Source organism: Pantherophis guttatus, chromosome 2 (genome assembly GCF_059756535.1).
Source record: "Pantherophis guttatus breed Tessera chromosome 2, ASM5975653v1, whole genome shotgun sequence".
NCBI classification, from domain to species: Eukaryota; Metazoa; Chordata; class Lepidosauria; order Squamata; family Colubridae; genus Pantherophis; species Pantherophis guttatus.
Window position 1 is genome coordinate 195,046,688 of NC_142064.1, and position 16,166 is coordinate 195,062,853.

Genomic DNA, 16,166 nt, shown 5'->3' on the forward strand with positions numbered 1-16,166 from the left:
AAGAAGTTCTGGAAATGATGTTCCAGATGAAATTTGTTTATTTGGGGTATTACAACCCCCAAAGCACACTGAACTACCTCCAGTTTGGAGAAATCCAAAAACAAACTTCACCAAACCATCCTTGAAAAGGGAGAATCTTCAGAAAGTTAGCATGGTATACTGGAACTGCAAAACAGTCTTAACATTATCCAGCATGCCCTATCTCTGGAAATTATAAATTTTGCATATCCCTAATATATTTTTCTATTTCTATGGTTTATATCAGAAGCCATTTACTATTATTATAAACATATGCATTCAATTTCTTGGCTCTTTTGATTTGAAACATTTAAAATGGTTCTATAACAGTGACTAAAATAACAGTATGGTCTTTTTTTCATCCGTTACAATGGAAGGAAGGGCAAAACTATTGTAAAACACAACTGAAAGTTATATGCATTCTAATATTTGCATTTTCTAGAAAAATTCCTTGAAAGAGTACATATAGGATTCTTAATGCAACTACTTTTATTAATATTTGTAATATTCATATAATGGTAGCATGCTAATATTATGTAAATCTTAGTAAAAGAAGTTAACAAATGATTCCAATATAAATATAAAGATGAATAATTCAGCTATGCATTGCTAGGGTAGTATGGTAAGTGAAAATCCCCTGTAAAACATGCTAGTTTATAATGAGGAGGACTACAATAATTAGTTTCCTACAAAGCTATTATCTTCCTTTAGAAAAAGTGGTAAATTAACTACAAACTCTCATTTTTTTCCCTTTTTTAATTCTGATTTTTTTTTCTATATACCTGAAGCTTTTTTACAATAAAAACTCCCTTTTTACCACCCTGTAATTCCTTAATTCAGGATAGAGTCAGGGCGACTGGATGGAGCTGAGCATTTACTGGCCAGATGCCCTTCCTGACACCACACACTGCAGATTCTCTCTCTCTCTCTCTTTTTTTTTTTTTTTTTTTGCGCCCTATGACTATGCTACCTAGGATTGAACTTTCAATCTTCCAAGTGGGAGGCAGGCGTCTTCACCACTAGGCCACCATGCCACTCAAAGGTTTTCTACAGTGTCTTTGCTAATTTTTCCTTTAACTTACATTCACTCAGAGGTAGGATTCTTTTTTTTTTAAAAAAAGGTATTTTGCAATATTCTTGGGAGTGTACTTCTTGAAAGAGAATGTCACATAGGACAAGACAAAAATCATATATTTTGCACAAGCACAAATTCTTTCAGAAAAGAAAAGACAGGCTAGCAGGAACAAAAAAATTGTTCATTTCGTTCTAACACTGTTTAAGATTCGCAGCAAGTATTCCCGTAAATCTGGACACTAAATATATAGATGTAAAAAAATACACATCTATAAATATCTTCAAGCATGATCTAAACTTTAGGCTTCATTTTGGGTTGGGGGAGCAGTTCTAGACTGGTCAGCTGCTTTAAATTTCTAGGCCTTGGTAAAAGTGTTCCCTGTTACCCTCTCTTTTGGTCTTTTTATAAATATATATTGTACGGCAGTGAAATGCTTTCAATGAGATTCAAAGGGAAAGAAGTGCTTCAAAGCATTCACTGGTGTACACACTGCATCTGTCAGCAACACTTTAGTATATGTGTGTCTTTTCCAAAGTTATGGAAGGTAGTTATTCACGCTCAGGAAAAGATACAGCTGCTTTGAGTTGCTGAGAAATGTTATGCAATTCCCAGCTCCTAAACATATTTTCCCCTTCAAAACATTAAGTGCTGTAGTGAAATTGCAATGGTATTTGGAACTCACAAGTGTGCACAGGGTATAGTTAGCAGATATAAAATGGGGGATATCCTGTTCAATAGAAAGCGGGGGGGATTGGAGCAAGAGCTGACAAAATCTGAGACAGTAATCCTTTGGAACTAAATTTATGGGAACAACATTCCAGCTTTCTAGCAATTTTTTCCCTATAACAATGAAGGTTTAAACATAATTTTTGGCTAAGTGATATATATTTTCCAAGGGCAAGTAAGCCCTAACATAGGTCTCTGCAGAGAAAAGAACAAGATTCTCTGGTAGAATCCTGAATTGTCCTGAAATGATCTGATACAACTCCCTCCTTACCCATCATGTTGTCTGGATTATCTTGAAAATATCTTTTATTTTCAATCCAACTAAGTTCTTACAGGAACAAATGTATCAAATTTAGGTGTTCTTTTATGGATATTGTACTTGGCTTCTTGTCAGAGTAGAAGGCAAGGAGAAGAATGGCAAAGTAAACAGTTTTAATTGGAATTAATTATGTGAATGCTTTAGTTAAAAGATTAAAAACAACAGATGAAAAGGTGAAAGAACCTAGGGCAAATCATATTTTACCCCAAAGGCATGGAGAGTACAGTCTCCTGAGCCAAAAAGGGAAGGAAACGTGAAAGAGTATAAAGCTTGCTAGCATATGAATGGCTTTAAGAGCAAGATACTGAATTTGATGGACATGTTTAATGTTCAGAAGTACTGGATTCATGTTCTGCATGGAGAAGAAGCAATGCTCCTATCTATTGTTACATGAAAATGACATAACTGTGCTCGCAGGTGTTCCAAATGAGTGTCTAAAAGCAAAGTTCTGATAACTTGGACTACCACTTGCTTTTTCAAGCTGCATTTACAGGTGTAATGGAGCACACTGCCAGTTCAAGTTCAGTTTCAAGAGAGGAGGCAAACTCTTGTCCCAAGGCTTGGATGACCTGCCTAGCAGACTGCATTAGATTTACATTCCCCACCCAGAGTTAGAAAGAAGAATTATGACGGTCTATGACCATAAAAAATACTTCATTTAAAAGGAAGAATACAAGCATAGTCTGGAGACTCTCTTATATCAACAAAGAATGAAAAGTGAGGATATTGTTATTATAGCTACTTTACAGCAGGATAACAATATATTTACAAAACAAATACTAATAGTATTCCTTCTGGTTATATTTCAGATTGCACTAAAATATTTTCAGACTACAATTACAGGAAACAAAACTCAAAATGCATGAAGCATATTTTATGCTACTCTTACCTGATCATTTTCTTTTTCCTCAGACACAGGTTGTACAATTTCACTGTCTAATTTAGTGCAATTCACTGTTTCAGAGCAGTCTCCAAGATTCTCATAATCTTTAGTAATATTCTTTTCAGTATCATCCCTAACAAAAGGAACAAGATGCTAAATAATGAATTTTACCTGCATAAAACTATCTGGTTATGGGTTTAGGTTAAGGACTTTAGGCATTTACTATTTTGGAGATCATAATATTCTGGATTAATGAAATCAGAATATGTTTATAAAAGTATGTACAACTGCATTCAGAAAAGAAAAGAAGTAAATTCCTAATATCCATTTATTATTGAATAGATGCTCATAAATGTTATAGCACAAATACATATAACATTCTACTTTTGGAGATAACTTAATACTGTTCCTATCGTATCCAGCCATAGGCTGTAGATACCACAATGATCCTTAGACTGCTATTCCCCAAAACAAGGAGTTTAGAACAGTGATAGAAAGAAACATACATTGCAGTTGGTTGATACAAATTGATCACACTGAAACCATTCTGAAACAACTGACATCTACGAAACAGAAGCTGCTGCCTATTCAAACACGTTACTTGAAGAATAGCTTCAGAAGAAGAGGAAGGGAATGAAACTTTCCTCTAAGGCCACTATATCAAAGAATGGATCTAAAGATGCTGCAGGCATCTTTGTGCTATAGGTAGTCCTCATCTTACCATCATTTATTCAGCGACTGTTCAAAATTACAATTCTAAAATAATGGGCTTATGACCCGTGCCCAAAGTTATCACCATTGCAGCACTTCCACAGCTACATGACAAAAATTGGCACTTGGCAGCCTACCTACACTTAACAATCAAGGGGCACATCACTGCCCATTTATTTGTTTGTATTTCATATTTCTTAACTGCCCATCTCCTTTTGGCTGCCCTGCACCCTGCTTCACGAGGCGGTAAGCAGTCCTGCAACCACAAGGGTCTGCAGCTGCTTGACACACCCACCCACCCCGGGAGCCTCAGCAAGCAGCAGCAAGCATTCATGCACCTATGATGTCTTGCTTTACGACCATCCTCACTTATGACAGAAATTCTGGTGCCAATTGTGATGTAATAGTATTCGACTCTGGAATCATTCAGTTTGGGTATTTTATTTGCAGTCAGCTAACATCACTGAATATACTGTCAGCAACAACAATCAACAAATTATAATCCGTATTTAATTAGAATGTCCTACAGGTAAATCATCACCTGCCACAATTGGACAGCAACTATAAAGTTCCTTGTTTATTTTTATAGGAAATTGATTTGAAGTAAAACGCAACAGAGCATGAATAAATTATCAGGACACTATGAATTCTCTTATGAAATATATTAAGGATAATAGAAATGCTATCAAGTATCCTCCTCTTCATTATCATCACTATCATCATCTTTATTCATTATCCATATCATCATCATCACATAGTGCCCAACACTGCAAACAATAAAATTTCATTTTATTACTATTTATTTATTATTAAAAAATTCATTTTTATTTTAAATGATTTGTTTTTGTAATCAAATAAACAATATAAAACAAAATTTTACCGGTTGTTAGATCCTTTTTCATCTTCCTCAATATCTCCTTCATGACACACCACTTGGTGCTGTAAATTCTTGAGATCTTGATCTATGCTGCTCTGCAGATCAAAAAGATGTTGTTCTACAGCTGCTCTAATTGTTCTTTCCAAGATACTTGAAATAAAACAATGATATGTATTAATAATCTATTTTCTTATGTGTAAATCATGTTGCTCAATTTTGTTCCTAGCATGCAGAGGATATTCAACTAAAAAGAAACTAGTTTATTCATTCACTTTTACTACCAAATAAAGAGAGTGTGCTTACATTACATAAATAAATCTTTCTCAAACATTTTTAATTAAATTGACTGCTGTCATTGTACAGTTTAAATAAGAGAAACAGAAAGAAAAGCTACAGTAACAAGACTACAGAAAGAAAAAAACACTACAATCAAAACAAATTCCTTACACACAAAGGATTAAAGTAAATTCCTTTATAATTCTAACTGAAAGCATGAAAATTTTAAAAATTAAGTCTAAGATCCATTCATCCCATATTCTGATTCAGCATATTTTTCTACTGATTTTTAATTTTAATAATTGGAGGAAAAAAATTACTGGAGTCGACACTCGATTAAGTAAACTGAAACAAGTGAGTATATCCTAGTTTGCTAACCTACTGCTCCCTCCTTCTATCTGGATTAAGTTTCTACTTAAGGATGACCTTCTCTCATATTACTATTGGTTCAGGCTTTCCTAAAGAACAATTGTTTAATTTATTTATTGTGACTAATGCCTATTTATTGCTTTATTTATATTTGGTTCCCTGTATCTGAAATCTCATTTTATTAACTGAAATATTAATATCAATATAGATATGAAAACAATGATCATTATCCATAAAGCACTCCTAATCACTAGTTATATTGCTGTAATATCATGAATTTTTCTGACACTCATAGTTCAAAGTGATACAATGAAATCTTGTACCAGGTTTAGAAATGGAAGCAGACTGAGGGCAATCCGAAAGAATAGCAACCCGTCTGAGAATTGGTGGTTTAAATTGTGAATTGTACAATATAAAGGTATAATTTAAAGAGGAATTAAAGAAAAAACAAGTGTCAAAAGAACAAGAATTTAGGGTCAATACAAGTCATTTCTCTTAGACCAATAAAAAATATGGGTATACGGAAGATTAGGAAAAGAAAAATGGGGGCTAAAATTAACATATTTTAAATAGTCATTCAATATTAATTCCAAGTTTTTATCTATACTAAAGTCAGCCAGTATTCACCAAAGGTCAACATTGCAAAAGTTCCATAACATTTCAAACAGCCCTTGATTTACAACCACAATGGAGCCCAAAATTTCCATTGCTAAGCAGTACAATTGTTGTCCCATTTTACCACCTTTCTTGCTACAGCTGTTAAGTGAATCACTGCAGTTGTTAAGTTAGTAACATGGTTGTGAATCTAGCTTCCCCATGGACTTTGCTTGTCAGAAAATAGCAAACGGTGATCACATGACCCCAGGACACCATAACCATTATAAATACATGCCAGTTGCCAGGTGTCCGCATTTTAATCATGTGACCATGAGAGTGATGCAACGGTCATTAAGGGTGAAAAATGGTCATGCCACATTTTCAGTGCAGCTTAACTTTGAACGGTCACTAAACAAACAGCTGTAAATTGAGATTACTGTATACAATACAATCATGAATATTTTCTACACCTATGGGGAATTTATACTTACTCTGCAGAAGCTGGCAAGATACTTAAGGGGGAGAGATGAGCACTGCAATGAAAATGATATACAGAGACATTCAGGTTTCAGTTCATTTCATTTTAGCATATTGTAATGATGTTCAATAAGAAACCTAGTATATCAATGACAGGTTACAAACTCTAATACAAGCTTTAGAATCAGGCTTAATTCTAATTGACCAGGTTATGAGTTGTCTTTGCCACTCTTTTAAGATTTTCTCATTCACCATACTTAAATGCAGTCCTTTAACATAACTTCTGCAAGCAAAACAATACAGCAAAATATGAACTGCTAACAGAACAGACCCAGGTGTTGATCTCAACAATAACTATTGTTATTAACCTGTTATTTAGTAATGCTAGGAAAGCCTGTGCAAAGTATTTCAAAGAGGTGCTTTGCAAAGTTTGTTACCATGAACAGAGAACCTCTTTTTGAAAGCCACATCCTTTGCAAGCTGCTTTAAAAGCTCTCCTTAGTTGCCTATGCACAGAAACAGTGTTTTTATAAAGGAAAATATATGGCCTAGCTTCTTATAAAAATTTTGAAGACAGCATCACTATCACCTTGCTGCTGTTTCTTGGAAAAAATGAAGTATGAAAGGAAAAACTATATTATTTCCTCCAGATTGGAAAGGGATGTGTGTTTTGCTTCCTTTCCCTTCAATTTACATGAAGAAATGCAAAATACTTTTTACAGGAGGTGAAAAAACATTTTTAATTTCCTCCCAGGAAGACATGATATGAAAGAAGAGTGTTTTAATTAACATAGCAAGTGCTTTTATAGCAGCACAGTTGGGTGTAACATATGAGAGAGGACTTCTTATGACTGGCAAGAAGGCAGTTTTATTCATCCTTTAGATTAGTATCTGTTCCACCAGAAAAATTGAGACTATTTAAAGGCAGCAAAGCATTTCTTCTTAGGAAAAAGAAATAATACATTAAAGATACCATAATCAAAATAAATATCATTCTCATTAAATTCTACACTTTGCTGTACTTGAGCTTTCAAAATATTCTACAAAATATATGAAATTTTAATGAATGTTCTTCCAAAAGAACTCAAATTTTGTGTTTCCTTGTTCTAAAAAAAATGAAAGGACTACCGGGGTTTAAAAAACTCAGTTAAGTATAAATTTTGTCATTTAATCTTTTGTCATGTTCTTTTCCTACAAAATCTTTATAACAAAGATTAGCAAATCATTAAAAATATTGCGCATCTGTTCAGTATTGATCTAAGTAAACATGATATAAAATAGTTCAGAAAGCAGTAATGAACAGTATTAGTCAAACATCCATAATTTGATGAAGTATGAGACTAATTAAACAGGGAAATAGCCTCCAAACAAGAAAATTTAGTGGGTTTGCAGTCAGGAAGAAATGAGGTTTCACATGCAAGTTTAAATGAATGTCTCAAGAAATCAACATGAATAGAAAATGTTTGATAGAAGCTCTAGTCAGTTTTAAGTAATAGAGAAGAATATTATATAAAGCATATTGATCAGTTCACTAAGGTTTAACTACCAAAAAAAAAAAAAGTATGTTTATTTATTTTGGGAAAAGTAGAACCAAAGGTTTTCCACTTCAGGTATAAGTAATTTTAGTAGTAGGACCACCAACCAATTTTGTTCGGTATAAAAAAAAAAAAAATCTTTAAGATCCTAGCATACCTACAATGTCATAATGTCTCTAAGTTAAAATACAAATTTTGAAGCTTAAAATACAATACTAAATTAGTTTTACAACTGCTTTGTTCACTATAATAAAGGCCATCTTATTTTTGCTTATATATAAAAATATGTCCCCTAATTATTTTTACCAAATCAACCTCATTTTTTCTTTTATTAAGTAACTGTTAATTTTGGAATGGAAAAACAAACACTTTTCATTTATTGTAACTAATATGAACAAGCTCTTAACGTGTGAAATGGAATGAAGTACTTAAGCAGCATTAATGAGAAGAGAGGACTCATTGGAAAAGACCCTGATATTGGGAATGATCGAAAACAAAAGGAAAAGGAGACGGCAGAGGATGAGATGGTTAGATAGTGTCATCGACATAATGAACATGAATTTGGGCAAACTCAGAGAGACAGTGGAGGACAGGAGGACTTGGTGTGCTATGGCTATGGGATTGTGAAGAGTCAACATGACTTAGCAACTGAATAATAACTTAAGCACTATATTAACACTGTATTATACTATTTACAGAGGATCAAAAGAAAGTTTAACAAAATAAAATATTTAAACAAAATTTATTAAAGAAATGAAGGCAATTAATTTTTAAATAAGCACTTGAATATTCAAAGTTTATGTAAGGTACTTAGATCAGCAAGCATTTTATTAAATTATATACTATATAATAGTTATATTTGACAAAGTTCTAAACTTTTTTTTAGTGCTTCCAGGGGGGGGAGGGAGAAACCTAGTCAGTAAACAAAACACTCAACACTGCCTCCCCCACCTCAGCTATCTCCAATGCAGTGATTATTCTTCAAAAAACAGTATCATTTCCAAGCTTTAAAAAATCTTATTGCTTTTACAATCTCTTTCATTAGTTTTACAGATTTTAATATTTCAAGCAGCAGCATTACTTGGGTGAATTCCTGACAAAGAATGACACGGCATGATACAGCATAACCATTTTAATATGTTGTCATAATCTGATAAAATCATGTAAATATTCATAACCATTATAATTTTAATACCCAAAGTAAACAATTAGCAATACATGAAGAGGTTTATTTTCCTTAAATATCATAGATTATATGACTGCAGGGAAATAGCAAAGCATAACAGTGCATATTTCCAAAGCTAGTTAGCTTTTAAAAGTTATTTCAGTTCTAACATGCAATCTTTTAAGTCAGCTTACCTATATAGTAGAACTTTGTAAGCCATTTTCATTATTTTTCCTATTCCAAATGAACATTTCATATGAAAACACTTCATTGGAAAAAAATAAACAGATCAGCAGTCTCTGTTGGCTATTCTGCTTGCTTAATTTAAGTAGTTGCCTCTAAGATAGCACTGAAGTACTGCACTAAGTCCTGCAGTCTACATAGAAAAGACTGCAACATGAGGTCACTACTGACAGTAAGCTGCCCAATCAACATTTTACTTCTAATAGGCAACTCTTGGATGCAAGATAGTAGATCTTAAGGGCATCTGAACAGATTTGCAAACTTTTCCATTTAAATCATCATAGAAAAATGTGAAATATATAAATGTCATTCTAATTTCAATTATTCCATATCATAGTTTATATAAACCTTTAATGCAGCCAAAGAATGGGAATGGGAAACTCAGCTCAAACTGCAATAAACCTGGTTTATCCAGCTATGAAAGTAACTAATATTCATCAACAGAGATGAGTATACAATAAAAGTATCACAGAATGCATAGACTTCCTATCTTTTGGTGTTATTCAGTACTAGTTAACAGAATAACAGAGTTGGAGGGACCTTGGACGTCTTCTAGTCCAACCCCCTGCTCAGGCAGGAAACCCTATACCATTTCAGACAAACGGTTGTCCAATTTCTTCTTAAAAACCTCCACTGTTGGAGCACCCACAACTTCTGAAGGCAAGACGTTCCACTGATTAATAGTTCTGTCAGGAAACTTCTCCTTAGTTCTAGGTTAGTTTTCTCCTTGGTTAGTTTCTATCCATTGCTTCTTATCCTGCCTTTAGCTGCTTTGGAGAATAGACTGCCCCCCCCGCTCTTCTTTGTAGCAGCCCCTTAGATATTGGAACACTGCTATCACATCACCCCTAATCCTTCTTTTCATTAAACTTGACATACCAAATTCCTGCAACCATTCATCATATGTTTTAGCCTTCAGCCTCCTAATCATGAGAGACAACAATAAATGCACCTTGAATTTCCCTTCCAATTCTCTACAGTGTTATTTATTATTCATCACAAGATATTAATTAATACTGCAATTTATGAAGACAGAACTACCCAATTTATGAAACAGAGCTGAAGACATTCATAGCATCAACAACTAAAAGTAAATACAAACCTGACATATAAGTGTCAAACATTATCTAGACAATTTGTCTTCAGTACATGACAGACTGGCAATGAAGCAACTACAGAAATATGGCTAGCTATGTGTGGACTTTCACTGTGCCCTCAATTAAAAATTATATACAATGAAAAGGTTAAATCCTGAATTACCGTATTTTTTGGAGTATAAGATGCACCTTTCCCCCCCTAAAAGGGGGTGAAAATTTAGGTGCGTCTTATACATCGAATGTAGCCCCGCCCACCCACTGGCCCCCACCTTTTGGCCTGTGCCTCGCAGCAGTTATCTCTTTGCAAGCAAACAGCAAGAAAAAAACAGCTCCTTTCAGCTTCAGCACAGCCTAATTAGCACAAGTTGATTGGATGCCCCCACCCCCACCCTCACCTGATTTGCTCTCAGCTGTTTTGGGCAGGGCTCTGCTGCTTGCTGCAAAGAGGTAAATTGCTGGAGCAGATTTTTTTTTCTTGTGCTAATCAAGCTATGCTGAAAACCAAAATGAAAGCAAAGCATGCTGTTTACTGCAACGTCGAAAAATTAGGCAGAGGCAGAGGGAGATTTCTTTTTCTTCTTTTTCCTTACCAAAAAAGATAGGTGCAAACAATGAGAAATTTAGGGCAAAAGAGGAGAGTTCAAGATTTTAAAACACAAAAGAAAAAAAGGAGAAAGAAAAAGGCAAAGATAAAAATGGGAAGAGAGAAAAAGAAAAAGAAATGAAAGAGAAAGATGTTATATATATTTAGAATTGAAATATGAATAGTAGTAAGAAATAAATGGAAAATCATGATTGTAAAAATGAAATGAATAATAATTGGAATATTTGTCTTTGTATTTTTGAAATCTAGACAATGATAAGTTTTTCTTTTTTTATTTTTTTTTAGAAATATGAATAAGTATAAAATGTAACAATTGAAATACCTTTAATGGTATATGGTGGTGAAAGTAAAAAGAATTAAGTTGTAGCTTGGATAACAGCTAGAACATTTTTAAATTTCATTAGGGAAATTGTAACGATTGAAATATTTTTAATTATATATTTTGATGAAAGTAGAAATGATTAAGTTGTGATTTGGAGGATTATATGGGCAAAACTATTTGAGTTATTGGGAGAGATTAAGATCTCTCCCAAATAATGAGTAACATAAGGGGAAAGCTCTATTTAACTAGGGAATTGTAATAATTGAAATACTATTAATTGTTGAAAGCAGAAATGGCTAAGTTGTGGTTTGGAGGAATATAATGGGGAAAATTATTTGGTTTATTATTATTGGTAAATATAATTAATTGATTTGCAAGAAATTGGATCGCATGGAAATAATTGGAATATTCATGTTCATATTGATTAATATACAAAAAAAGATAGTTATATAACTAATTGAGTTATATTAAAATGTTGAATTTGTATTAAACAATTGTAATATTACATAATTAACCAATGTGAGGATAGATATAAAAATAGATGACAATGGGAAGGGGTATAATATAGAATAGAAGGGAAAAATTGAATTTGATTAAAATTAGAGATGAGGATGAAGGATAATATTGGTTTTTTAAAAAAACAGATGAGGAATAAATATGGCAAAAAGGAAATACAGAAATTACAAATTTAATTGAAATGACTAAACACTGTTTAAATTTGTGAACCGGCCAAATACTCTGTTCAAAGAAAATACATTGTGTTTGTATGTGTGTTTGTCTAAAAAATAAAAAAAACTTTTTATAAAAAAAACAAAAAAACAAAAAAGGTAAGTGCGTCTTATACTCCGGTGCGTCTTATACTCTGAAAAATACGGTAACCATTTTGTATGTGTAGGACATGAAAATGAATACTGTTTTATACATATGCTTTTAATGTGGCCTCTCAATCTAATACTTATGAAATAATCAGAAATCACCCTATGTACTCTCTTTCTTCTTTTTACATGATATTGTAAAATTACACTGTGCTGCCCCCTCTGGAATATTCTCTCATCAGAGGTGAGATCTGCCTTCATACTTCTGACCTTCCAAAAGAGCCTAAAAACTTGGTTCTGCCACTTGGCCTGGGCCCCCAATAGGGGCTTGCTACATTGGGGTTGGCTGATAGGGTAGAGAAGATTCTCATCATCATCTTGGTTCTTAACTTTTAATCTTTTTTCTTCCTAATTTTAATTGTTTAATACTTTTTAACTTTTTATTATATTGTAAGCTGCCCAGAGTCGCTGTATTAAAGAGATGAGCAGCAGAGACATTTAATTATATAAAAAGAATAAATACAAAAATGTTATTTCCTATTTTTTGGCTCATAACAAATTAGGTGGCTGCTATATTAAGGCTGCTATATTCAAAATATGCAGGGTGTAATAAACAAAATGTTATTTGCCTATATTGCAGTCTTTAAAAAGACAATTTTAAATGGGGTTCTAATACTGATTTTTTTTTTTTTTCATTTAAAGGCCTTGTGTCCATTTAGGTCTACACTAGGAAGCAATTGGATATTAAGAAACTATATTGAATTACAGAAGACTGTCAGTTTCATTTTTCCTATTAAGAGACCATTTAACTTTACTGAGTAATAGACACAACTAGTGGGATATTGTTTTAACTTCATCTAACATTCTATATATTAATACACCCTTATTCCCTGTTAATATTATTCACAACATCAATATATTAAATCAGGCATGTGTTCAAGGACTCCAAATTTGGAGTCACTACGGGAATTGAAACAGCCCCACCCTACCGCAATAGTCCCCTAAAGCAAGTTTAGAGATACCCCCAGCATCATTATGGCAGAAGCCATGTAGAATAATGTTTACGTTTACACCTTGCAGTTTTTCCTCAGAAATCAGGCTAGCTACAGTGGGAATGCTGGATCCTGAACATTAACTCATTTTACATTCTTATAAAGTTTTTTTTTAACATGTATAAAGCAGCAAACGAGTCAGAACTTTCAAAAATTGTTTCAAGCTAAATTAAGTGTTAATTTTGGCTCATGCCAAGTTCTTGAATGAAACAATAAAAGCATGAAACTATTATTTCATTAAATTGTGAAATGTTATATGAAGCATTGATATCCTGAAATTTTGTCATGAATCCATAATTCAAAATGCAACTATTTTAAACTCTATTTTGCATTATTAGAGAATCACTCTGGTCTAGATGAAGGAAACTCAGGCCTGAGATCTTTGTGTCAATTTAACTACATTACTGTATCTAAGTCTGACTTCTGTGACAGAATGGTTGGAAAGTTGTTTCCAAAATTTTGCATAACTAAAATCCTAAAATTCAACACTAAAAACAGAAGCTTATATAATATTGAAGTATACTACAGTGTACTGCCTAGTAATACTATCCTTAGTATCTTTGCTGATACCTTGTTGAGGCTGAAACACTACATGACTCCAGGATGCTCTCCATCATATCTTGAGGCTCTGTATCTTCCCTATATTTTGGATCCTCTGTGTTTTCTTCCTCTTCCTCTTCTTCTGGCAGTTCTTCAGACTGCTCAAGCTTTATATCATCTTCATCCAACAAATCATTTATCTTAAAAAAAAGAAAAACAAAGAAAAACAAGTAACATCAAGACCCCATTTTCTCAGATAAAACAATTCATTAAATTCCACACGCTAGAGGGAAAGTATACCGTATGTTAAAAATAAAGTGGATCAAACTTTATTGATACCTATGTTCTCAACTCAACAAACATGTATCAATGAACCCCCAATGAACCCTCGCAGCCAGAGGTAATGCCTATAATATGTAATTTTAAGCCAATACACAAGAAGAAAAACAAAGACATCTACTCCTTGAAGAAAGGCACAAGATTTTTAAGAGATTTAATTTGGATCTTCTTTAAGTAAAGCACACATAATATCATGAAGAGTAGCAGTGTTCTTTAGCTTAATAATACTGAAATCTCTGCTCTCATTTCTGAAAGCAATTCAATGAAATCTCAATCTAACATAGATGCAATAGACTAAATTTGTGTTCAAATTTCATCACCAAAAGGTAAGTCATCTATTTCCAAAGTCTGCCTCGACACACTGATTCTCTGCATATGTATTTTTCTTGCTTCTTACTAATTTTCGTGCTTCTTATTCCAGTAGGAGACAGAGGGGTTAAAGAGTAACATTAAATGCATAACTATTTTTCACACTGCACTTTCAGAGAAAGAATTTTTACTTGTTTTATTGTATTTATTAAATTTTTATGCCACCCATCTCCCCTCTAAGGTGACTTAAATACACTATGTACATATAATTGGAGCATGCTATAATTATTGCTGCTAGATGAATGAACTGAACAAAACTCTTTGTTTGTTAAACCATGATTTTCTCTTAATTTAAATATCAACAATTTAAATCATGGCACTGCACATACTGTATTTGAACATTTATACTATGTTTGAGGAAATGCAACATACTTTTCCTCTCTCATGTAGCAAAGAGAAGAGAGAAGTATGAAGAGTATAATGACAAGGCTAGACTTGTTCACATCTCATTAAACCAAGGATGAAATCCAGCAGGTTCTGACAGGTTCTGGAGAACTGGTAGCAGAAATTTTGAGTAGTTTGGAGAACCAGTAGCGGAAATTTTGAGTAGTTCAGAGAACCAGCAAATATCACCTCTGGCTGGCCCCAGAGTGAGGTGGGAATGGGGATTTTGTAATATCCTTCCCCTGGAGTTGGGTGGTAATGGGGATTTTGCAGTATCCTTCCCCTGCCACACCCACCAAGCAACACCCACAGAACCAGTAGTAAAAAAAAATGGATTTCACCACTGCATTAAACCATAGATTAGTGTTAAGGTTCCCTTATGAGAACTGGTTTTGTCTAATAATTGAGTAAAATAGCTAATAACTGCATTTCTGCAAACAGGACAAGTAACATTACTTTAGAATTTTCATTTGGGCTACTTTCTGGAGTATATAAGAAATAGGGTTCTATTACAACCCAGCTATTTCAAGCATCTTCTGCACATGGTAAAAGAAAAAGTAGGAACATAAATGAAGCCCAATTAGTAAACTTAACTAGAATTTATAAGCGTATCTCACAGTCAGGGTGGATAAAAATCAATGATTTTTTTAAAAAAATCAAAAAAATCAGATTTTTTTGATTTAAATCGGATTTTTTTTATTTTTATCAAATTTATTTTAATAAAAACTTTTGGAGTAAAAATCTATCGTAAGATAGTTTTCTATTTAAGATACATAAATAATTTAGTTTATTCAGCATGAAATGGAGCTTAGTTATGTAGCACAAGGCTGTATATTCTGCAACACTGGGACTATCGGTGAGTCAACAGTGGGTCAAAGGAGTAGCAGAGATGACAGTTGCTCTTTAAAAATTATGATTTAAATCAAGTTGATTTAAATCAAGCCTTTTTACTAGCGATTTAAATCATGATTTAAATCGTGATTTAAATCGACTCGATTTAAATCAAATCCACCCTGCTCACAGTACATTATACAGCAAAATATTTCTATTTTTACATATTACAAATATTTTATCTATCCAAAAATGCATTAGTTTCTTACCTGCTCAGTTACTGAACTTAAATCATTAGATGAGAAATCTTCCTCTTCATTTTCAAAGAGTTCATCATAATTTTCTAGCAGTCCTGCCATTATTCTGCTAACAAGTTCTTGCTCTTTCAGATCCTCCACATCTGTGTAAATGCTTTAAGAATGTCCAAAACTAAATTCATGTTTTTTAACATCATCTTATCAAATGTTGTTAATATTTCCTACTCCAGGGTTACCAGAGGTAAAGGTTAAAAAGGATTGGCTATATATCTTTTTCCTCCCTAA

The 16,166-nt window shown here is 33.1% G+C and overlaps 1 protein-coding gene across 6 annotated transcripts in view; it reads right to left on the bottom strand.

The window, feature by feature from the left end:
• The window catches only part of FAM13B (family with sequence similarity 13 member B), a 63,376-nt gene that overhangs the window by 25,806 nt on the left and 21,404 nt on the right, over positions 1-16,166 (bottom strand). For all 6 annotated transcript variants that reach the window (XM_087887477.1, XM_087887476.1, XM_034403288.3 and 3 more), the window contains 5 exons: positions 15,894-16,035; positions 13,732-13,901; positions 6,343-6,384; positions 4,613-4,759; positions 3,028-3,154 (listed from right to left, as the gene is read on the bottom strand). In XM_087887477.1, coding sequence (XP_087743603.1) covers positions 3,028-3,154; positions 4,613-4,759; positions 6,343-6,384; positions 13,732-13,901; positions 15,894-16,035 — 628 coding nt within the window. The remainder of the gene's footprint in view (positions 1-3,027; positions 3,155-4,612; positions 4,760-6,342; positions 6,385-13,731; positions 13,902-15,893; positions 16,036-16,166) is intronic.